At 44.6% G+C, this 24,700-nt stretch overlaps 1 protein-coding gene across 3 annotated transcripts in view; it reads right to left on the bottom strand.

Moving 5' to 3' along the window:
- Positions 1–23,937, bottom strand: part of ZCCHC8 (zinc finger CCHC-type containing 8) — a 36,200-nt gene extending 12,263 nt beyond the window's left edge. The window contains exons 1-10 of one of the 3 annotated variants that reach the window (XM_061602363.1): positions 23,548–23,937; positions 20,283–20,325; positions 19,510–19,584; positions 8,827–8,932; positions 5,659–5,736; positions 5,197–5,300; positions 4,630–4,695; positions 2,682–2,745; positions 2,118–2,260; positions 1,323–1,465 (exon numbers count right to left, since the gene is read on the bottom strand). In XM_061602363.1, the coding sequence (XP_061458347.1) occupies positions 1,323–1,465; positions 2,118–2,260; positions 2,682–2,745; positions 4,630–4,695; positions 5,197–5,300; positions 5,659–5,736; positions 8,827–8,932; positions 19,510–19,584; positions 20,283–20,325; positions 23,548–23,791 (1,066 nt within the window). In that variant the 5' untranslated portion in view covers positions 23,792–23,937. Of the gene's footprint in view, positions 1–1,322; positions 1,466–2,117; positions 2,261–2,681; positions 2,746–4,629; positions 4,696–5,196; positions 5,301–5,658; positions 5,737–8,826; positions 8,933–19,509; positions 19,585–20,282; positions 20,326–23,547 lie in introns of those variants that run through there. The other 2 variants (XM_061602364.1, XM_061602362.1) reach the window with 2 other exon arrangements.
- Between the last annotated feature and the right edge of the window lie 763 nt (positions 23,938–24,700).

Raw genomic sequence — 24,700 nt, 5'->3', positions numbered from 1 at the left:
AGGTGTGTAGCATAACCCTCATGTTTTCTGCTAATATATTCATGGTTATTTTCCTAATGCATTTCATTGTTACAGAAGTTTTGAAGTAAATTATCCACAGATCTGTGTGTTGGAACAGTCTATATTGGATTTTTTAAAACTTCTGTTCAGCGGTTTTCCTATCAGCTGACTTAAAGCTGCTTACTTACAAGGGGTTTTTGTCAACCTTCATTGAATTTCAAACCCAGGAAATTCTTAATTGCGAAATGACTTGTCATAAGCAGAGCTTTGAAGGTTGATTTTGGGGCTCTGCTAAAGGAAGCAGTTTCGGTTCTACACCAGTGCCTGTTGTCAGTAATGGACTGGATGAGGGCAAACAAACTGAGGCAATGGAGGGAATAGGGATTCAACCTACACTGGATGGGTTTACACTCCACTTGAAGACACAGGTTTGCAGTTTGGGTGTACTCCTGGACTCAGCCCTGAGCCTGGATGCTTAGGTTTCAATGGTGGCCAGGAGTGCATCTGCACAGTTAGAACAAGTGTTCCAACTGCACCCTTTCCTGGAGATGTCTGATCTGACCAGAGACACATGCCTTAGTAACATCCAGTTTGGATTACTGTAGCGCACTCTACAAGGGCTGCCTTTGAAATGTTCAGAAACTTCAGCTGGTCCACAAAGCTGTGGCCAGATTGTTAACTGGGGCTGATTACAAGGAGTATACAACTTCCTTGTTACAACAGCTCTGTTTCCAAGCAGAGTTCAAAGTGCTGGTTATGACCTATAAAGCCTTATATAGCTTGGGTCCAGGCTATCTGAAGGACCATATCTTCTCATAGGCTTATTTGAGCTGTAAGATTGTCGGGGGAGGCCCTTCTCTCAGTCTGGCCACCCTCACAGGTACCCTGGTGGAAAGATGGAGAGGGCCTTCTCAGTGGCTGCCCCAAGGCTCCCGTACTTCTTTCTTAAGGAGGCTAGACTGGCTCCCTTGCTGTCCTTCTGCCAGCAGGTAAAAACTTATATGCCAACAGCTTTTGGGAAGTGACTACAAGGGCTTTTAATACTGTGCTGTTCTACTTTGGCTTTTTTAATGGATATGAATGGTTTTAATTTTATAGATAGTTTAATCACATTTTAACAATAACCTTTTGTATTATGTTTTTACCTGTATTTATTTTAATGTTTGTAAGCCAATTTGATATAATGAATAAAATGAAAATGAAACCAGAAAAGTAGAATGTTCTTGAAAGTCAAAAGCCAAATAATGGACAGACCTCCTTTATCTTACTATGAAAAAAAATGGCAAGTAAGATAACATGGGCCTTCCTCACCAGAAATTTACCTTTTCCATCATACAATGTAAGTCCAGATTTTTCCATTTCTGCCTCTTTGAGCCAACCTGGGGGGTAACCCAGCTGCCGCATGCGATAGATGAAGGGAGGAAGAGTCTTGTCAGTGACACCAAGTGCATCTTGAAGTTCCTCACTACAATGGGGGAAAAGAAATCCTGGTAGACATATGAAGGAGCTGTAAAATGCTATTTGGGAAAACAACTTGCCTGATTTTAAGAAAACAAACAGTACACTGGTGGGCCACACTGGGATTATATAAGCGAGCTGCAGAATTGTGTCCAGTATGAATATATTTGCATGTTATTACCCTTAAGCAACTGATTTGCATGAACACAGTAGATGCCAAATCACAATTGGTAGGTATGTCACTGTAATCCTATGAAGTTCTTACCTGTATTTTATTTTTTCACCCCGAAGCTTTCCAGTGTGCATCGGATAGCATGTTAAGAAATGGGTTGCAGCTGCCTCCCCCATCCAGCTGATTTCAGGAAAAATGGCTGCTTAGAGCAGAATTAAACTCTCATGATACTGAAAGCTCTAATTAAACTCTTGTAGAATAATTTGCTTTGTTTCATTTATGGATAAGCTGCAGTTTCTGTAACTATTCAGGTAAGGAAGACACAGTTTTTCCAGACTTCTCCAACCTGGTACCCTCCATATGTATTGGACTGCAAGTTCCAGCCAGCACAGCCATACTGGCTGGTGCTGATGGAACTTGTAGTTCAAAACACCTGGAAGACATCAGGTTGGGAAAGGCTGGTTTATTCAGTGTGAGGAAAAAATACCTAATTATTCCTGGTTTGAACCTCCCAAACCTTTCTTCAACTTCATCTGCATGGTACCGCTGCTGGAAGGTTTGGTTGCCTGCTTCTCCACAGGCATCCATAAACTCTTTTCTTTTTTCACTTATACGGGCAGCATTTCGTGGCTAAAATGTAGATAGAGGGGGGGAAATCAGGACAATGCCAGCTTTCCAGTTACACATTCAAATTCACTTGATTCATCCGTGGGATTGCTTAGAAATTAGAAATCTGCTCCTTTTACAAGAACTGGCTAGTACTTTACACAGAGCTGTAACCATTTTATAATATTTTACAATTTCATAGCTGTACAATGGCTAGATGTTACTGAATACAATTTCTTTCTTTCTTTCTAAAGATCCCAGAGCAACAAAAAAGTGTCTTAAAATTCAAAACAAGTCAACAATGTACAAACTGATTATATACCTTTATCATGTGGGATTTTGCAAAACCCAACTGAATGCTTCCAAATTAACCCATAGTCTACTATATCTGATTATCAGCATGCCCAGAGGACAGAACATGGGAAGACTGAGGAATATTTTTTACCTGTGGACAATCTTTCATTTGGTGGTCTTCAGAGCCACAATTGAAGCAGTGAGATTTTGGCCTGCTTTATAAAAATAAACAGTTTATGCTGTAATTGTTTGATACTGGCTTAACAAAGATGTAATTCCATCATACATTTCCAACACCCTTTAAAAAAACATCCCATATACCTAATACTCTAAACTCATAATCAGCTGTGATAGCACAAAAGCAGGCATAGTGAAGTGTACCAACAGTTGCACTGTCACAACATTTAAAAAGTCTGTTTTGCAACTATGTTACACCAGTGTGACATATAGATGAAGTATGTTTAGTGGGAATTTGGATGCTGGAAACAAAAACACTTCCTTCAACTTAAACTTAAATGCAACATTAAATATTAAATGCCAATAAAGAAACAGTAAATTGCAGTCCAAGTTCACAAAATCTAATCAAACTGTAGGGAGGTAGGACTAGCAGAGGAAAATCAGTTATACCAGTGTTAAGAACAATAAAACTCAAAAAGGTGGTTGAATATGAAACATACATTTTGGTTCAATACTGTAAAATGAGATGCTTCATATACAGGACTAGCAACATGAAGTATAGATTTTTTCCCCTCCATGTTGGCTAGGATGAGTTGAAATCAGCCTGGCTTAGACATAATGGCCAACCATGGTTTGTCTCCTGCTATAGGCTGTATGCTTTCCTGCTCTCTCTTTCCCTCATATTACCACCATAAATACCCATAACATCTAAATCAGGTGAATGCAGTTTGCCTGAAAAACCGAACTAGAAGCCTACTTTGAAGTGAGGTTTCCAATTCAGGTTTGAAGGTGATTTGTGGGAATCAGGGAGGAAACTGAAGCAGGCAAGAGGAAGGAACAGCGCATGGAAATATGATGAGTTAAGCCACTATGTGGAAGGTCATTTTCTTTCAAGTTTCAACAGCACCTGTGTGCTGCTTTTCAAAATATCTGGGAAAAATTACTATTTGAAGACATATCAAAACATGCAGCGCTCCCCAATTAATAGATCTGGCGGGGGTGGGTGTTGATCCTTATTTTTAATTCAAATTGAAATGCTGTCTCAATCTGTTCGTCAAATGCCCTTCTAAGGACTCATCTAGTTCATTCTTTATGCAAGTTAATAAGCGGATCTCCCAGTATAAGGGTGTCAGTGCTGCTGGGCTCTGCCGGCAGAACCCCCCCCCCAGCACAGCCAGGGAACTCGGCTACAACCTGTGTGCAGCTGGTTCAGCCAAGCCTGGTGCAGGTGGGGCTGGGGGAAGGCCCCAAAAAGGGTGTTCCGAAGGGGTGTTGGGGGCAGGACTATGGGGAGGGACACTTATGCCACATCCTGAGCCTGTTCAGCTTGGTCCTGTGGCCCTCCGTCCCAGCGGCTGATATGCTGGGGAAAAGGGATGGTGGAAGGAAACATGCATTTCATTTCCTTCCACAGTGCCCTGCCAGTGCAGCCAGTGTCCTCTCCTCCTAGAGGCTCCTGAATGGAGGTGGCGGTCTGTTCTACCGACTCTGGTTCTGCCAGCCTCTGCTGAGTTGGATTGTGCCCGAGATTGGCAAAAACTGCTACAGAGTTGCTTTAGGTGTGCATGCCCAAGGATGTCCAAGTGCCCAAGAACTTTGACTGCCCCCCACAACACTTTTCATCAGAGGAGACTGCATTTCCTATCTCATATCATGAAAAGCTTTTTAAAAACAGCACCATGAGATGTGCTGTTTGGGATCCACAAGTCCTCAGCCCCCTTGAGCACTTGAACAACATATGCGATTCTTTGGCTCCTGAGCATGCTCTTTATTACCTCATTAAGTACAATTAAAGCATTCATTTTACACCAGCAATCTAACCCATGCTTTTGCTCTGTTCCAAGTCATATCAATTACTAACCAACCAAAATACATTTCAGATTTTTAACTAGATATCTTCAAAGGTTTAGAGAAATACAAACCTTTTAGGCTTTACTTGAATCTCTTGTCCATCTAGAGAAAGAATCTGCGTGAAAACTTGCTGGTATCTTTAGAGTTCAATAAGGAATTGCCATTGTATGAAACAGAATAGATTTGGGTTTGTGCATTGTGATTTCTGACTATGGCCCAGATGTGTTTTGGCATGAATTGTTATTACACAATATTTGTTTGCTCAAGAAAAGTAAGATAAAGCTCATAATCAATAGTATGAGGGTGAGATTTTGCTTGAAAAGATGGCTTTATTATTGTTGAAAGCATGCCATCGCTTTCTAGCAGAGTTTAGCCTGACCAGTGTAGTGTCTCACTGGCTTACTCCCTCTTTTCAGAAATATAATACTGAAGCACAGCAGCATTTTTAAACAGAGCAGGAAATCCATCCACCAGAGATCACATTTCACCAAACAGGGCGTGCCCTGTACCATATGACACTAGACTTATGTAATTAAGACACGTAAAATGTGCAGATCGTCTCAATCTGTTTTAGTAGTGATTGCATTAAGTAGCAGTGTTAGCAGGAAAAGGGAACAACATTAAACTAAATAGGATACTTGGGTATTTCCCATCCATCTGTCAGCTGAGGATTTTCATTTAATATAGGCTGCCCCAGTTTATCAAGACAAAAATTGGTAAAATAGAGAACACTTCCTACAACCTGTAGAAAGAGTCAAAAAGTGTCAGTATTTTATCAGATTGAAAGACAACATTCATTTTTTAAAAATGTACTTAAATATTTCACAAATATATCTATTCTGATATAATTAAGTACATTAAAATAATGGTTCTCATTTACAGATAAGATCTTACATCCTGCACATCAGTAACTAAATGCCTAGCTAATTAATATGATATACAGCCTTCCAAGAATTATACAGCAACTTAGTAATAATTAAGTGTAATGAGAATCACATGGCTATTTACCAGTCTTGTTAGCCATTTTCTCATGCCATGGCTGGAAAATCTGAAATACGGAATTCCAACACATACACCACAAAACAAGAGAAATAACTTACGCTAAAGGCTTCCTTGATTTTTTTTGATGTATTTGTGCTCGCTGCTTTGTGGTCTTCTTCCAATATAAAACTAGAAGGCTAATAAGAAAAAGAAATCAGTTTGCAAAACTAAGGTTATCTATATTCACCTTTGTGCCTGAACTCATCCCCAGAACACTTACATGAGGGATGGTGAAGCTGGTATCCTCCAGATATTGTTGGACTCCAATGCCCATCAGTCCCAGCCAGCGTGGCCTATTGGCAGGAATGATGACAATTGGTGTCTAGCAGCATCTGGAAGGCCACATATTCCCTGACCCACATGATGCCAACTTTCTCTCCCATGCCCCTTCAAATTTCAGCTCAAGACCCACTCTGTGTGAAACCTTTAATTTAAATTTAATTTAAAAGCAGGATGATGCTCTCTTCCCCGATGTGAGCAGGAAAACCCATTGCACCCAGGAGCTCTGAGTGCATGGTGGCAAGCATCTGGATCTCAGGGAGAGCCCATCACCCAGTGGAAGAGCACATGGTTTGGATGCAGTGGCATCTCAAGACAAAAGGACCTCGGGGTGGGAAAGACCCCTGCCTGAGGTCTTAGGAAATTAACTGTCAGTCCCCATAGACAACACTAGGCTAGATGAACCAATGGTCTGACTCAGTATAAGGTAACTGCATATGCCCATACCGATCAGTGATGATCTCCAATCTGTTTTATTAAACTTAAATTACTGGATGGTTTAAGGAACTCTAAATGCAACCCCCCCCTTTAGGATGCACACCTTAACGTGGTGAGGGGGTTTGAGAGCTGAGAGCAATGCCGTCAGGAGTCTAGACCAAGAGGCTAGACTCCTAGCAGGGGCACCCAAGGCGGAATGGTCAAAACTGAGACACCAGACTAAGATGCATCCAAACTCAGAGGAAGGCAATGGTAAACCACCTCTGAACACCTCTTACCACGAAAACCCTATTAACAGAGTATCCAGAATGCAACACGAGATAGTGCTGGAAGATGAGACCCCCCAGGTCAGAAGGCACTCACCGAGCTACTGGGGAAGAACAAAGGACAAGTACGAGTAGCGCTGTGACTAATGACACAGCTGGGTCAAAGCCAAAATGAAGCCCAGAGGCTGATGTGCACAGATGTGAGAGTCTGGAGTTGTACGACGCACACAATAGGAACATGGAATGTGGGAAGCATGAACCAGGGAAAGTTAGAAATTGTCAAGCAAGAAATGGAATGTATCAACATGACAATACTTGGCGTGAGTGAATTAAAATGGACGGGAACGGGACATTTTCAATTAGGCATCTACAAGATATTTTAGGCAGGAAATGAGAAATTAAGAAGAAACGGGGTTGCTTTAATGAGAAATGCCAGATGTCCAAGCTGGATTTAGAAAGGGAAGAGGCACCAGAGATCATATCGCAAACATACGTTGGATAACGGAATGCAGCAAGGAATTTTAGAAGAAAATCACCCTGTACTTTATAGATTACAGCAAAGCCTTTGACTGCGTAGATCATGAAAAACTAGGGAATGCTTTAAAAGGAATGGGAGTGCCACTGCATCTGATTGTCCTGATGCGCAACCTATACTCTGCACAAAAGGCTAATGTAAGGACAGAATATGGAGAAACCGATTGGTTCCTAATTGGAAAAGGTGTGAGACAGGGGTGTATTTTATCACCCTATTTGTTTAATCTGTACGCAAAACATATCATATAAAAAACGGGATTGGACCAAGATGAAGGAGGTGTGAAAACTGGAGGGAGAAATATCAATAATTTAAGATATGCAGATGATACCATATTACTAGCAGAAACCAGTAATGATTTGAAACGAATGCTGAGGAAAGTTAAAGAGGAAAGTGCAAAAGCAGGACTACAGCTGAACGTCAAGAAGACTAAAGTAATGACAACAGAAGATTATGTAACTTTAAACTTGACAATGAGGACATTGAACTTGTCAAGGATTATCAATCCCTCGGCACAGTCATTAACCAAAATGGAAACAAGAGTCAAGAAATCAGAAGAAGGCTAGGACTGGGGAGGGAAGCTATAAGAGAACTAGAAAAGGTCCTCAAGTGCAAAAACGTATCACTGAACACTAAAGTCAGGATCATTCAGGCCATGATATTCCCGATCTCTACGTATGGATGTGAAAGATACAGCATCTTAGACACACACGTGTGTGTGCACAACATGTACACATGCACTCACATGCCCCTCTAATTCCTGTGACATTTCACTCTGATTTGATCTGTGTTTAGGTTGTGTTTGTTCTTATAATGGGTTTGTTTGTTATAACTGCTTTTAATTTTATTGTTGTAAATTACTTTTGATTACTTTGCAAGGAAAGCGACTAATAAAATATTATTGATGGTAATATTATGAATAACTGATCAAATGTATATATATGCATATCTCAATTAATAGTTCATGAACTGATGTCCTTTATGCCATTGTTCCCTATGGAAATAGGAAATTTTTGCTTCCCTTGTATGAATGGATTATTTTGTTACAGGTTCTGTAAATATGTTCTTAATTGTTGAAAACCGCCCAGAGAGCTTCAGCTATGGGGTGGTATATAAATGCAATCAATCAATCATACTTTGGACACATAATGAGAAGACATGATTTACCAGAAAATACAATAATGTGGGAAAAACAGAAGGGAGTAGAAAAAGAGGAAGGCCAAACAGATGGATTGATTCCATAAAGGAAGCCACAGAACTGAACTTACAAGACCTGAACAGGGTGGTCCACGACAGATGCTCTTGGAGGCCACTGATTCATAGGGTCACCATAAGTAGTAATCGACTTGAAAGCACATAACAGCAACAACAAAAATGCAATGGACAGTTCTCTCAACTGGCAAAATATTTTAAAGAAACTTTTTGGCTTTGTACATTGTTCTGTTGAAGAAATAGTGCTTCTTTGGAAGCACTATTAACATGACAAGGTAACAAACATTGCAAGAGGATGTTTTTGACGGACCAGATACATGAACAGAAACATGTTATTTCTAAGAAGAAAATGTAGCTTATGTGCCTCTCTTTTATCCTTTTAAGAAAATTGATCTACTTTGCATCATCAACAAAGGCTAGAAGAGCAACAATGCTTCAAATACATACAAAGAAAGGGAAAAAATGAAAAAATGTATTTACATCACTTAATATATAAATACCTGCGGCTTAACATTGAAGTAGGTCTTGTCAGGTTCAGCTCTCTGTTGCTCCTCATATCTTTGAACTAAACTAGATATAAAATCCTCTATTTCTTCATGATATTGCCTACACAAAATATTATCAGAACAGATCATAGATAAGTTGCTGTCTGTTTTTAAACAGTACATGAAACATGTCTCTCTCAGGTACTGCTCTTATACATTGTTCAAGCTGAGGATTTTGTTCTGAAAAAAGGCTTCAGCTTTCCCAACCTTTGGGTCCCCAGATGTTGTCGGACTACAACTCCCATCAGCCCCAACCAGCACTGCCAATGGTCACGAATGATGTGAATTCTAATCCAGCAACATCTGAGGACGCAAAGGCTGGGAAAGCTGTTGTAGATCAAACTTCCACAGGCAGAGATGTCCAGGCATTTGTCCTATGCAGTGCTTTGGCAGCACTGCAGAAATTCAAAATCCCTTTCACGTTGCAGTTTTAAAATTATTTATTTACAAACAGTAAACCATAAGAAAACCACAGACTGCATAAAACCAAGCCTTCTATGGGAAGTTTTGAGCAACATTTTCTTTAAACAGCTGCAACACAAGGGGACTGAGGAAGACCTGCCCTGGGAGTATCTGGCATCTGGATGCCTGCTACTAGCTCCTTTGGGCTGCTGTCTGTCTAGACAGCTGAAGTCCCTGGTAAGTGCTGCAAGGACTGGGACCCCCTGCCTGGCCCTTGCTCCAGAGAGAGGCTGCAGTTAATCTTGCAGCCTCTTGCAACAGCTGCTGGCTGGGCCAGGAGGCATAAAAGCCCAGCTGCCCTTCGGGAGACTTAGGGATTACCGAGGGCGAGGGCGCTACCCTCTTCTATTACTTTTTCTTGTTGTTTTTTAAATTTGTTTTCTGTTAAACCAGTCTACAGGAGATTGGTGGTGGGGAGGGCGTGTGGCGAATGTGTAGTTCCTGCACAGGGTGGGAGCCTGTGCAGTGAACTGAATGAGAGGAGAAAGTTGCCAGATGCCTTCAGAGTGACAGTCTGTAACTGGCAGAAGGCTGGCCCTCCCTGGGTGTGAGACAGGAGGGGGAGTAGATGGGCCTTGTGCGAAGAAGTTTGAATGGGTGTGACTGCTCTCAGTCCTCGTAGAGGCCTACTGGGATAATTCGCTCTGGCAGGCTTTGTTGGTGGGCTTGTGTTGGGCCCATATTAGGTGTTCAGGAGGAGTCTTAGTATGCAGGGTGATACCACCTCAATTTCAGTGATTAAGGACAGAGGGAAATATAGCTATGGGGAGGTAGTGAATTACCTGAGAAGGCAAAGGCAAGGTTATCTGCGCCTTGTTCCTTGCTGCCACTCCTCTCATGGATTGGTTCCTCTTTGCTCATCTGCTGTGCCTACTGGCCTGTGTGTGTTGTTATTTAACGCCAGATCGGTACATAATAAGACCACTTTCATCCATGACTTGATTGAGGATGAAGGTGCTGATTTGGTGTGTATTACTGAGACCTGGGTGGGTGAGCTTGGAGGGATTGATATGACCCAGCTTTGCCCACCTGGATACTCGCTGCACCACCAGCACAGGCTGCAGGGATAGGTGGGAGGAGTTGCTGTGGCCTACAGAACTTCCATAAGAACATAAGAAGAGCCTCCTGGATCAGGCCAGTGGCCCATCTAGTCCAGCATCCTGTTCTCACAGTGGCCAACCAGGTGCCTGGGGGAAGCCCGCAAGCAGGACCCGAGTGCAAGAACACTCTCCCCTCCTGAGGCTTCCGGCAACTGGTTTTCAGAAGCATGCTGCCTCTGACTAGGGTGGCAGAGCACAGCCATCACGGCTAGTAGCCATTGATAGCCCTGTCCTCCATGAATTTGTCTTATCTTCTTTTAAAGCCATCCAAGCTGGTGGCCATTACTGCATCTTGTGGGAGAAAATTCCATAGTTTAACTATGCGCTGAGTAAAGAAGTACTTCCTTTTGTCTGTCCTGAATCTTCCAACATTCAGCTTCTTTGAATGTCCACGAGTTCTAGTATTATGAGAGAGGGAGAAGAACTTTTCTCTATCCACTTTCTCAATGCCATGCATAATTTTATACACTTCTATCATGTCTCCTCTGACCCGCCTTTTCTCGAAACTAAAAAGCCCCAAATGCTGCAACCTTTCCTCGTAAGGGAGTCGCTCCATCCCCTTGATCATTCTGGTTGCCCTCTTCTGAACCTTTTCCAACTCTATAATATCCTTTTTGAGATGAGGCGACCAGAACTGTACACAGTATTCCAAATGCGGCCGCACCATAGATTTATACAACGGCATGATGATATTGGCTGTTTTATTTTCAATACCTTTCCTAATTATCGCTAGCATGGAATTTGCCTTTTTCACAGCTGCCGCACACTGGGTCGACATTTTCATCGTGCTGTCCACTACAACCCCGAGGTCTCTCTCCTGGTCGGTCACCGCCAGTTCAGACCCCATGAGCGTATATGTGAAATTAAGATTTTTTGCTCCAATATGCATAATTTTACACTTGTTTATATTGAATTGCATTTGCCATTTTTCCGCCCATTCACTCAGTTTGGAGAGATCTTTTTGGAGCTCTTCGCAATCCCTTTTTGTTTTAACAACCCTGAACAATTTAGTGTCGTCAGCAAACTTGGCCACTTCACTGCTCACTCCTAATTCTAGGTCATTAATGAACAAGTTGAAAAGTACAGGTCCCAATACCGATCCTTGAGGGACTCCACTTTCTACAGCCCTCCATTGGGAGAACTGTCCGTTTATTCCTACTCTCTGCTTTCTGCTTCTTAACCAATTCCTTATCCACAAGAGGACCTCTCCTCTTATTCCATGACTGCTAAGCTTCCTCAGAAGTCTTTGGTGAGGTACCTTGTCAAAAGCTTTTTGAAAGTCTAAGTACACTATGTCCACTGGATCACCTCTATGCTTGTTGACACTCTCAAACAATTCTAATAAGTTACTGAGACAGGACTTTCCCTTGCAGAAGCCATGCTGGCTCTGCTTCAGCAAGGCTTGTTCTTCTATGTGCTTAGTTAATCTAGCTTTAATTATACTTTCTACCAGTTTTCCAGGGACAGAAGTTAAGCTAACTGGCCTGTAATTTCCGGGATCCCCTCTGGATCCCTTTTTGAAGATTGGCGTTACATTTGCCACTTTCCAGTCCTCAGGCACGGAGGAGGACCCGAGGGACAAGTTACATATTTTAGTTAGCAGATCAGCAATTTCACATTTGAGTTCTTTGAGAACTCTCAGGTGGATGCCATCCGGGCCCGGTGATTTGTCAGTTTTTATATTGTCCATTAAGCTTAGAACTTCCTCTCTCGTTACCACTATTTGTCTCAGTTCCTCAGAATCCCTTTCTGCAAATGTTAGTTCAGGTTCAGGGATCTGCCCTATATCTTCCACTGTGAAGACAGATGCAAAGAATTCATTTAGCTTCTCTGCAATCTCCTTATCGTTCTTTAGTACACCTTTGACTCCCTTATCATCCAAGGGTCCAATCGCCTCCCTAGATGGTCTCCTGCTTTGAATGTATTTATAGAATTTTTTGTTGTTGGTTTTTATGTTCTTAGCAATGTGCTCCTCAAATTCTTTTTTAGCATCCCTTATTGTCTTCTTGCATTTCTTTTGCCAGAGTTTGTGTTCTTTATTTTCTTCATTCGGACAAGACTTCCATTTTCTGAAGGAAGACTTTTTGCCTCTAAGAGCTTCCTTGACTTTGCTCGTTAACCATGCTGGCATCTTCTTAGCCTTGGCGGTACCTTTTCTGATCTGTGGTATGCACTCCAGTTGAGCTTCTAATATAGTGTTTTTAAACAACTTCCAAGCATTTTTGAGTGATGTGACCCTCTGGACTTTTTTTTTCAGCTTTCTTTTTACCAATCCCCTCATTTTTGTGAAGTTTCCTCTTTTGAAGTCAAATGTGACCATGTTGGATTTTCTTGGCAATTGGCCAGTTACATGTATGTTTAATTTAATAGCACTGTGGTCACTGCTCCTAATCGGTTCAACAACACTTACATCTCGCACCAGGTCCCGGTCCCCACTGAGGATTAAGTCCAGGGTTGCCGTCCCTCTGGTCGGTTCCATGACCAACTGGTCTAGGGAATAGTCATTTAGAATATCTAGAAACTTTGCTTCTTTGTCATGACTGGAACACATATGCGGCCAGTCTATGTCCGGGTAGTTGAAGTCACCCATTACTACCACATTTCCTAGTTTGGATGCTTCCTCAATTTCATATCTCATCTCAAGGTCTCCCTGAGCATTTTGATCAGGGGGACGACAGATCGTTCCCAGTATTAAGTCCCTCCTGGGGCATGGTATCACCACCCACAACGATTCTGTGGAGGAGTCTGCCTCTTTTGGGGTTTTGAGTTTGCTGGATTCAATGCCTTCTTTCACGTATAGAGCGACTCCGCCACCAATACGTCCTTCCCTGTCCTTCCGATATAGTTTATATCCAGGGATAACCGTATCCCACTGGTTTTCTCCATTCCACCAGGTCTCCGTTATGCTCACTATATCAATGCTGTCCTCTAAGACCAAGCACTCCAGTTCTCCCATCTTGGTTCGGAGGCTCCTAGCATTAGTGTACAGGCACTTGTAAGCAGTGTCTCTCTTCAAGTGTCTTTGGCACTTGTGGTTTGGCCTGTGGTAATTTTGCTCTTCTGAATTTATATCCTGTGCCCCTGCTCTCACAATGCCTACTTCTAGGCCTACCCCTTTTAAAATTTCATCATTTCTTTGGTTTTTATCCCAGGGGGGAGGTTTATTCCGAACCGGACCTTTCTCAGCTCCTGTCGGGTTTCCCCCCTCAGTCAGTTTAAAAGCTGCTCTGCCACCTTTTTAATTTTAAGTGCCAGCAGTCTGGTTCCATTCTGGTTCAAGTGGAGCCCGTCCCTTTTGTACAGGCCTGGCTTGTCCCAAAATGTTCCCCAGTGCCTAACAAATCTAAACCCTTCCACCCGACACCATCGTCTTATCCACGCATTGAGACTGCAAAGCTGGGCCTGTCTGGCTGGTCCTGCGCGTGGAACCAGTAGCATTTCAGAGAAAGCCACCTTGGAGGTCCTGGCTTTCAGCATCCTACCTAGCAACCTGAATTTTGCTTCCAGGACCTCACGGCTGCATTTCCCTATGTCGTTGGTGCCAACGTGCACCACGACCACTGACTCCTCCCCAGCACTGTCTACCAAACTATCTAAACGATGGGCGATATCCGCAACCTTCGCACCAGGCAGGCAAAACACCTTGCGGTCTGCACGCCCATCACACACCCCACTGTCTATGTTCCTAATGATCGAATCACCCACTACAAGGATCCCTCCACCCCCTGGAGATATATCCTCGGCACGAGACGATAGCTGCTCATCCCCCAAGGAATGGGTCCCTTCTAAGGGATCGTTTCCCTCTTCCTCAGCTGGATGCTCTCCTTCCCCGAGACCATTGTTCTCCATGATAGCAGGAGAGTTATCATCGTTGGAGTGGGACACAGCTATAACGTCCCTGAAGGCCTCCTCTACACACCTCTCTGCCTCTCTCAGCTTTTCCAGGTCTGCCACCTTGGCCTCAAGGAAATGAAGTCGTTCCTGGAGAGCCAGGAGCTCATTGCACCAAGAGCACACCCACGACTGCTGTCCAACAGGCAGATAGTCGTACATGCTGCAGGCTGTGCAAAACACTGGAAAGCCCCCACACGCCTGCTGGCTTCTTCCCTGCATAGTTTTGTTTGAGGTTTATTACATCAATAGGTTGGAGACTGTGGTTTGGTTGAGGTCAGGGAACAGAAGGGCAGAGTGGGGGGCCCTGGCCTCCTCGCCCTGCTGCCGAACTCGCTCTGCTGCTTAACTCGCCTTGACGCTTTGTCAGCTGGGGCTCCCTCTAGCTCGTGGAGCATCTCTGTCACCAGGAAACCACTCTGTCTTGGAGCTGGCTGTGAGGGCCTGCACCTGGTGTTGGGCAGAGGAGACAGTAAACTAGGGTTGCTGATAGTGTACCGTCCACCCTGCTGCTCCGCAGCTTGTCTGACCGAGCTGGTGGAGGTCATCTTGGCTGCGGCATTGGAGGAGCCCAGAACGATAGTGCCGGATGATTTCAATGTCCATGCTGAGGCTGCCTCTATTGTTCTGGCTCGGGACTTCATGGCCTCCATGATGACCATGGGGCTGTCTCAACTTGTTACTGTCCCAACATATAGGGCAGGGCACACCCTCGACTTGGTTTTTGCTCCAGATGGAGGAAGGGGTGGTCTGGAGATAGCGGGGGTGGATGTCATCCCATTGTCATGGTCAGATCACTTCCTGGTGAAGTTCAGACTTATGGCTCCGATCCTTCCCTGCAGGGGTGGTGGACAGATTAAGATGGTCCGACCCTGGAGACTAATGAATCCACTGGATTCCTGAATGCCCTGGGGGAGTTCCTAGTGGATAGAGCAGGTGACCCTGTTGAAGCCTTTGTCATGCTGTGGAACAGTGAGGCGCATCGGGCTCTCGACACAGTTGCCCCCGAGTGCCCTCTCCGGCACTGTGAAGCCCGGCTTACACCTTGGTACACCAGTGAGCTAAGAGCAATGAAACAGGCTGGACAATGGCTAGAGCGCAAGTGGTGAAAGACGTGCTGTGAGGCTGATCGGGCACGAGTAAAACATCATAACCGTGCCTAATGTGTGGCGGTGAGGGTGGCGGAGAAGGCCCAGTTCTTTGCCTCCATCACATCTGCAAGTAGCTGTCTGGTGGAGCTTTTCCGTATTGTCAGGGGTCTGTTGACATCAACTCCAGGAAATGGAGTCTTAGACCCTTAAGAGGCCCCACTGTCGATTGTTTGCAAGGCACTTTGAGGGTAAAGTTGCTCGCCTCCGTAGCAATCTACTGTACATCTACTGTAGTCCCCAATGAGGTGTCCAGTGCAACGTCTGCTGCAACTTCTTAGGAATGGTTTCAGTTGATGCGGCCTGATGACGTGGACAAGGTGCTTGCAATGATGCGGCCAGTAACGTGTCCTCTCGACCCTTGCCCTTCTTGGCTTATTAACACTTGCCAAGGGGGTCTGACCGAGTGGTTCCAGGGTGTGGTCAACACATCATTGCGAGAGGGAGTGGTTCCAGCCACCTTGAAAGAGGTGGTGATTCGACCACTCCGGAAAAAGCCCACCCTGGACCCATTGGTTTGTGACAACTACCGACCAGTTGCAAATACCCCCTTCTTAGGGAAGGTGATTTAGAGGGTTGTGGCGCAACAACTGCAAGCACTCTTGGATGAAACAGATTATCTTGACCCATCCCAGTCTGGGTTCAGGCCTGGTTATGGGACTGAATTTGGCCTTGGTCGCCCTGATGGATGACCTTTATCAGGAGAAAGACAGGGGGAGTGCGACCCTGTTGTTCTTAACTGATCTCTCAGCGGCTTTTGATACCATTGACTATGGTATCCTTCTGGGTCGACCTGGTGAGATGGGTATTGGAGGCACTGTTTTACAGTGGTTCCGATCCTATCTCCAAGGTCGTTCTCAGATAATAGCATTTGTGTGACTGTCTTTCGGCCCCCTGGCAGCTGTGCTGTGGGGTGTCGCAGGGTACCATCTTGTCCCCAATGCTGTTTAACATCTATATGAAGCCCTTAGGAGCAGTCATCAGGAGCTTTGGGGCGAGGTGTCAGCAGTATGCTGATACTCAGCTCTATTTCTCCGTAACATCTGAATTGGGAGAGGCCGTGCAAGCCTTGGACCGCTGCCTGGACTCGGTGGTGCGCTGGATGAGGGCCAATAAACTGAGTCTGAATCCTAGCAAGACGGAGGCGCTGTGGGTTGGTGGTTCCAGAGTTCGGATAACTGGTCAGTTGCCTGCTTTGGACGGGGTCGTACGCCCTCTAAAAGAGCAGGTCCGTAATCTGGGGGTGCTCCTGGATCCATCTTTGTCGCTAGAGGCCCAGATGACCTCAGTGGCTAGGAGTGCCTTTTACCAGCTTCGGCTGGTGAGACAGCTGCGGCCGTTTCTGGACCAGGATAGCCTGACCACTGTTGTCCACACACTGGTAACCTCTAGGGTGGATTACTGTAATGCGCTCTATGTGGGGCTGCCCTTGAGATTGGTCCGGAAGCTGCAGCTGGTGCAAAATGCGGTGGCGAGACTGCTCACTGGAGCAGGGTATCACCAACGTGTCACCCTGCTGCTGAAAGAATTGCACTGGCTGCCCATTTGCTACCGGGCCAAGTTTTGGCATACAAAGCCCTATACATCTTAGGACCAGGATACCTGAAAGACCGTCTTACCCCTCTCTTGGATGAAACTGATTATCTGGATCCATTTCAATCGGGCTTTCGGCCAGGGTTTGGTACAGAAACAGCCCTGGTCGCCCTGTATGATGACCTCTGTCAGGAGAAAGACAGAGGGAGTGTAACTCTGTTGGTTCTCCTTGATCTCTCAGCGGCTTTTGATACCATCAACCATGGTATCCTTCTGGGGTGACTTGCGGACTTAGGAGTTGGAGGCACTGCTTGGCAGTGGCTGTGCTCCTACCTCGAGAATCGTCTCCAGAAGGTGGTGCTTGGGGAGCATTACTCGAGTCCCTGGGTACTCCAATATGGGGTCCCGCAGGGTTCAGTTCTGTCCCCCATGCTCTTTAATATCTATATGAAGCCGCTGGGTGAGGTCATTAGGAGATTTGGAGTGCGTTTCCAGCAATATGCTGATGATACACAGCTCTACTTCTCCTTTTCATCTTCTTCAGGTGAGGCTGTCAATGTCCTAAACCGCTGCCTGGCCGCGATAATGGACTGGATGAGAGCTAATAAACTGAGACTCAATCCTGACAAGACTGAGATGCTGTTGGTGGGGGGGCTCTCTGCCCAGATGGTTGATGTCCGACCTACCCTAGATGGGATTACACTCCCCCTAAAGGAGCAGGTCCGTAGTTTGGCGGTCTTATTAGATCCACTCCTGTCACTGGAGGCTCAGGTAGCCTCGGTGGCATGGAATGCGTTCTACCAGCTTCGGCTGGTAGCCCAACTATGACCCTATCTGGACAGGGAGAACCTCGCCACAGTTATCCATGCTCTGGTAACCTCTAGATTGGACTACTGTAATGCACTCTACGTAGGGTTACCTTTGAAGACGGTTCGGAAACTTCAGCTGGTGCAGAATGCTGCGGCCAGAGTTCTTACTTGGACTAAAAAGTCTGACCATATAACACCTGTCCTGGCCCAACTGCACTGGCTACCAATACGTTTCCGGGCCAGATTCAAAGTGTTGGTTCTTACCTATAAAGCCCTTAACGGCATCGGACCGCAATACCTGGCGGAACGCCTCTCCCGCTATGTACCTACCCATTCGCTACGCTCGACGTGGAAGGCCCTTCTCCAGGTCCCAACTCATAGGGAGGCCCGGAGAGCAATAACTAGATCTAGGGCCTTCTTAGTGGTGGCCCCCGAATTATGGAACGCCCTCCCTGATGAGATACGCCTCGCGCCTTCTTTGTTATCTTTTCGGCGCCAGGTAAAGACCTACCTCTTTGCCCAGGCATTTTAATTTTAATTATAATTTTATTTTAATCTTTGTCTTAACCTTGCTTTTAAAATGTTTTTATAGTTGTATTGTACCCACACTCACCTGTATTTTAATGTGGTTTTATTCTGTTGTACACCGCCCTGAGAGCTTGTCGCTAAAGGGCAGTCTAAATGTACAATAAATAAATAAATAAATAAATAAATATATGCCCAGTCGATCACTGCGCTCTGCAGGTGAGGGCCTCCTGCAGATACCATCTTATCAGGAGGTTTGTTCTGCACAATATAGGAAACGGACCTTTAGTGTGGTGGCACCTACCCTGTGGAATTCCCTCCCTTTTAATATTAGGCAGGCGCCATCTCTGCTATCTTTTCAGTGCCTTTTGAAGACTTTCTTCTTTCAACAAGCCTTTTAAGTTGAGACCTATCCCAGTCTGCATCTGTGTCAGAATTGTTTAAAATGTTTTTTTAATAATGTTCTTACCCTTTTTTAAAGTTGTTTTTTAAAAAAATATTTTTAATGCTGTTTTGTTTTAATGTATTTTAAGATCTGTTTTTATGATGTTTTAAAGTGTTTTAGTGCTTTGTTTGCTGCCCTGGGCTCCTGCTGGGAGGAAGGGCGGGATACAAAATCAATCAATCAATCAATCAATCAATCACCCCTAGAGCAATAGCTTTCAACTGTTTTAGATCTCGGACAGCAACCTACAGTGTGGGAACTTCTTTTTAATTTTACTTTTTAAAAAGAAATCACATATGATTTATCTCCTTTACTCTCACCAAACTACCCAGTGTCTCCAGTTCTCACTTACCTCCCCCCCAACTGTAAGTTTGTTCGTTTTTTAAAAAGAGACATGGAGCTACAAGTGTGATCCACCTTAGATTGGAGCACAGAAGACTTGTGGGTCCCGAACAGTGGTTTCCAAACTTTTTTCCTCATGGCCACTTGAAAATTGCTGAGGGTCTTCACAGATTTTTCTGCCAGTTGCAGCAACTGTAATGCGCTGTGCCAGATGCAGTATGATTTTTAACTGTGATTGTACAGACATGCCACAGATCACCTGAATGAATCTTGCGGACCATTGGTGGTCCAGTGACCACAGTTTGGGAACCACTGCTCTAGAATCCACACCAGATCCAAACATTATGAATGCTAAACTCAGTCAATCTAAGAAACAAACTTACTTTGAAACATTATTGTTCATAAATAAAATTTGTAGTAAAGGCCCATCAAGTTTAGAGTCATCCACGGTAAGTCCACTAAAAAGGAAGCATAAATGTATCTTTACAGTAAGTAGTAGTTCAGACAACCCTACAGAATGCCTTTTGACATTGTTCAGAATTACTATAGCCACTTTAAGAGGATACTGTAACAGGTGCATTTTTTTTTACCTTCCCATTCCATTCTTAATAATAAATCTTTCTCCTTACTGCAGTATGTTAAGAATGGTATACTAAGCCAAAACTATTTTCTTTTGATTACATGCAATATATTCTACTCTTCTGTGGTGACCACTCAACACAATCAACAAGCAATTAAATAATATTTACTGCTATATCTCAAGTTAACAACAGCCAGGATCCATAGAACTGTGCCATTGGCTCCCCATGCCCAAGGAGACTTTGCACACACCCTCACCTATACATGGAACATGTCAAACCACTTTAAAAAAATGGTGAAAATAAAAAATTACATATATAAAGCATGCACTGTATCATCTGTTTGTCTGTAACATGGCAAACCATTTTTGAAACTGAAAGGAGTTCCAAAAGCTATTTTTGCTGTGGTTTTGTGTGGGTGGTTAGCAAGAGAGAAAATTAACTGCTATTCAAAGGAGTGTATGTGTGTGGAGGGAAATAACATATGACATGACCATGCCCTTACATACACCTAAAAAGGCTCTTTGGATCCCATCTCCCATCTTTCTACTAAACAATGGGCTAAATATTACACATACCTTGGTCGAGTTAGCACATTCAGTTTTCTTCTCAGTTCGCGATGTTCATTGTTTGTTAAGGAATTTCAAGTCATTCTACTGCTTCAGAATAATGAAATCTGGAATAATTTACTACAGCCCCGTTCTGCATTCCCAATCAATCAATCATCATCAGAACTAGAGATCCAGATGTACACATATCCTACACAGAAACAGTAGGTAGGAAAATGGACCAACCCAATTGTGGATCAAAGAGGTGCAGAAACCCGTTTATGGATGCTTAGTATAGATGAATGAGGTAAGGGTTCCCGAGGGGAGACCCTTAAGAGGACGGAGGGGGAGGAATATGGTGTTGGTATTAACCTTTAAATCCCTATACGGTCTCGGCTCAGTTTATCTAAAGGAGCACCTACAACGCCACCAATCATGCCGCCTAACAAGATCGGCCACACAAGGCCTTCTCTCAGTCCCGCCAACCAAAGCAGCTAGATTGGCGGGTACTAGAGAGAGGGCCTTTTCAGTGGCGGCCCCCACCCTCTGGAACTCCCTCCCACAAGATCTTCGGCACATCTCTTCCCTGAATATGTTCCGCAAGGCCTTAAAGACCTGGCTCTTTCAACAGGCTTTTAGGATTTCTGGGGAGGCTTAATATTCTTTGTTTACATGCCTCCCATTATGTATTGTTTGTTTTATAATCTATACTATTACACTGTATTTTTTGTATTGTATTTTGCTATATTTATTGTATGTACGTCGCCTAGAGTGGCCACTGGCCAGATAGGCGACACATAAATTTATTATTATTATTATTATTTTCAAACTCTTCAGACCACATCCTCTTAGGACTATTGACATTTATGATACTACAAATCTGCTAAAGGAAAACTTAATCCTCTTCCTTCCTTTCCTCTCCAGTACAGTTCACTTATGAAAAGGATCTTTGAGGTATTGCCTTCTGTGCCCTTAAACAGCGACAGAAGAGACATGCATTCAATAGGTGCTGCTCTCCCTTTCACAGCTTTTTCATCCGTGTGCGTGCACGGAACCACAAAGCAATAGTTTGGAGAAACAAGCCAGTGTAACACCATGGTAAGAGTGCCAGATTAGAACAGGAAGCCCAATGTTCTTCAAATCCATGCTGGGCTACAAAGCTTATTGGGTGAACTTGGGCCATGTACATCATAGGGTTGTGGCAAACAACAAGGAAGTGGGGAGAACCAAATACACTACCTTGAACCCTTCAGAGAAAAGAAAGAAATTTAAAATGCCAGTGAGAGCCTGCATGGTACAGTGATCAGAGTTATTGGCCTAGGACTGCAGACATCCAGATTCAAATCCACACACAGCCATGCAGGCCCCTGTGTGACTTTAGGCCAGCCACTCTTTCTCACAGCCTAACTTACCTCATAGGGTTGTTGAGAGGACACAGTGGGTGTGGAGCAAACCATCTACATTAGGCGTGGGGAACCTTTGGCCCTCCAGATGTTGTTGAACTACAACTCCCATCATTCTTGGCCATTAGCCATGCTTGCTGGGGCTGATGGGAACAGTAGTTCAGCAACATCTGGAGGGCCAAAGGTTCCCCACACCTGATCTATGCCACCCTGAGCTCCTTGGAAACAGTATGGATAAAATGGTACAAAACAACAACAACATAGTAAGGTTGTAAGGGTCTGCTTGGGTTCAACTTCCTGAGGGGCCAGTAGCCACATTAGTCTGTTGCAGCAAACACAACACAGATGAGGCTGGCCCTACTGTTAGGCAGAGTCAGATTTCTGGGTATCGTGAGAGGGTAACAGGTAGTTATTTACTGAACTTATTACTGTATTTTTATCTGCCAGGATTTTCTGTCTCAAGTGTCAAAACCAACGTGACTAGCCTTGGGTTCTTATGCAGCATAAAAGCCGGAGGACATGGTGAGAGGATCTTTGGCGCTGCCCTACCTCAAGCACACTGATGTGGCGCAGAAACTTTATTCTTTTGTGGAAAATTTGCCATTTCAGAAGTTCACCAGTAACAGGGAATGAATGCCATTGCAAACACAGTATTAGGTAAGTTTACCCATATGAAAGTTTTTACCTTTGTTTACTTAAACCAGCCTTTCCCAACTAGTGGGTCACCAGATGTTGTTGGATCACAACTCCCATCAGCCTCAGCCAACATTGGCAGCCAATGGTCAGGAAAGATGGGAATTATGGTCCAAGAACATCTGGTGGCCCACTAGCTGGGAAATGCTGACTTAAGTCAAAGAAATGTTCTAAATTTGATCACTCTCAAGGGCATCAGAAAATTACCCTGTAAGTTGCACAGGATTTTTTTTCCAGAAAACCCACATCACGTCTCAAGCAAAAAAGCTTCTTGGTCCAATCCTGAACACAGAGACTTGATCCAGTGCCTTTCAAGACTAATGTTAATTGCGGCATAAGCTGTCAAGGACCAGAGTGCACTCTAGCCCACAAATCCTGATGGCATAGCAGCAAATCTGTTCATCTTTAAGAAGCTGCAAAACACTTGTTTCTGCTGCAAGAGGCTAGTCCCTAGCCCTTACTACCAGGGCTGTGGAGTCCGTACGTCAAACCTTCGACTCCTCTATTTTTCTACTGTCTGACTCCGACTCCTTCATAAATGGCAAATATTAAAATATTACTTTTATTTTGAAGCCGGAGTCGGAACATTTCTACCGACTCCGACTCCACCCAAAATTGCTTCCGACTCCACAGCCGTTTACTACAACTAAGCCAAAGCACGCAGAACTGAAACAATCACATCTTCTTCCCCTGTCTCCATATCCCTGCCCTTCCTCTGTTGTTTCCAATGTCCACTTTAGACTTGGGGCTTTACAGTGGTCAGGACCCATCATCATCTCTTCTTCGTAAAGATGTACACACACACACACATAGAAAGAGATATAAGACAGTATCTTACTGGCGGTCGCACACACATTCAATCTAAAAACAACGTTGCTCTTGGATACGCTCACATTTAAACGACCTCTTCCCTCAGCATCTTTTAAGGACGCTTAACACAGTCCGTTTTATATCTATTCATACTTCATAACACCCCAAGAGACGGAGGGCTCCTCAGCAACAAGCCGAGAGAGGGCCGGCAAAGGCGATCTTGTCGCAGTGCCTCCTCGAAAGACTACACCTGTTGGACTGCTGCCTCTTAGCGTCAGGAGAATAAGAGGGCGGATTTAAATAATTCTAAGGGGAGGAATGAAGCAGAAGGGAAATGCGTCCAACGAGCCAACTCGGCCGACTGACCCAGGCCTGCCCTCTCAGGATATTCTCGGCCTGCAGCTCCCTGACGGTCTCCTCACATTCCCTCAGCCGCTCGCGAAGCTCCTCCGGTTCCTCATCGGCCTCCTCGAAGCGGGTGTGAAGCGGCTGCGAGGCCGGGACGGGCGTCCGCTCCTCGGCGTCCAGTTGCTCGAAGAGCTCGCGGTCCCCGAAGTCCACCTCAGCCGCCATCTTAGGTCGGGGAAAGGAAGAACGTAAGTCCGCGCGCGCGCGTGACAGGCCAAAGAGCATCGACAGAAGGAAAAGAAGCCGCCGCTGAACGGAGAGTGGGGAGGGTGGCAGGGCAAAAGGGCCCGGCCTTACCTCGGAAAAGCAGCAGGCCCGGCTTCCGTGTGAGGCCTTCTGCCCCCTGGGTTCTTCAGGCGAGAAACTACGACTCCCAGCATGCAACAGCGCAAGATCGCGCTAGCTGTCCATAGGCATGAGGGGGCGTTCCTGCTGGGATCTGTAGTTCAAATTCTGAAAGCGGTTGGGGAGCTGTGCATGATGGGATTCGAAAAGCACTCCCGACCTGTTGCCAAACTTCCGGTAGAGTAATTCAGTTGAGGGGAAAGAAACAAGGCAGTTTTTGTTTCGTTTCTTTCGGGGTGCGTTCCCGCAGTGACTTCTTTGGAGCTTATTATACACTTGTACTGTACAAGTATGTGTTAACAAGAAGGAATACTAACTTGTAGAGGTACTAGGAAAATGAGTTAATTTTAAACTTAGCCATGTTCTCACAGGCACACGTTTTTCAATTTTTTCACTAGATATTAAATTTATTTCTACCCCACCTTTCAGCCAAAGGCCCTTAAGGTGGCTTACAAAGAAAAACAGACACAAGTATAAAACACATCAATGAAAGCAATACAATTTACAAAAATTAAACTAAATAACAAATAACATTAAAGAAAAAAAATGTCCAGGAAAGAAACAGAGTTGAAGACCTTGTCTTAAAAAGATATCCATCCTTTTCCTTGCAGTGTTTCACATCTCAATGTCACAATTCCCTGAAGCCTGTTCCAACTGAAGGCGGTGGTGCCAGCTCCCGCAGCTTGAGTTCCGATGACATGCCGCTGGTGGGAGCCGAGGATGAAACTGTAGCTGAGGGACACAGGGCTGCCATGGGGGGGGGGGACGCGGAGCTGCCATGGGCACAGG

Source organism: Rhineura floridana, chromosome 19 (genome assembly GCF_030035675.1).
Source record: "Rhineura floridana isolate rRhiFlo1 chromosome 19, rRhiFlo1.hap2, whole genome shotgun sequence".
In the NCBI taxonomy this organism is placed as follows: domain Eukaryota; kingdom Metazoa; phylum Chordata; class Lepidosauria; order Squamata; family Rhineuridae; genus Rhineura; species Rhineura floridana.
This window is presented reverse-complemented; position numbering and strand designations above follow the sequence as displayed.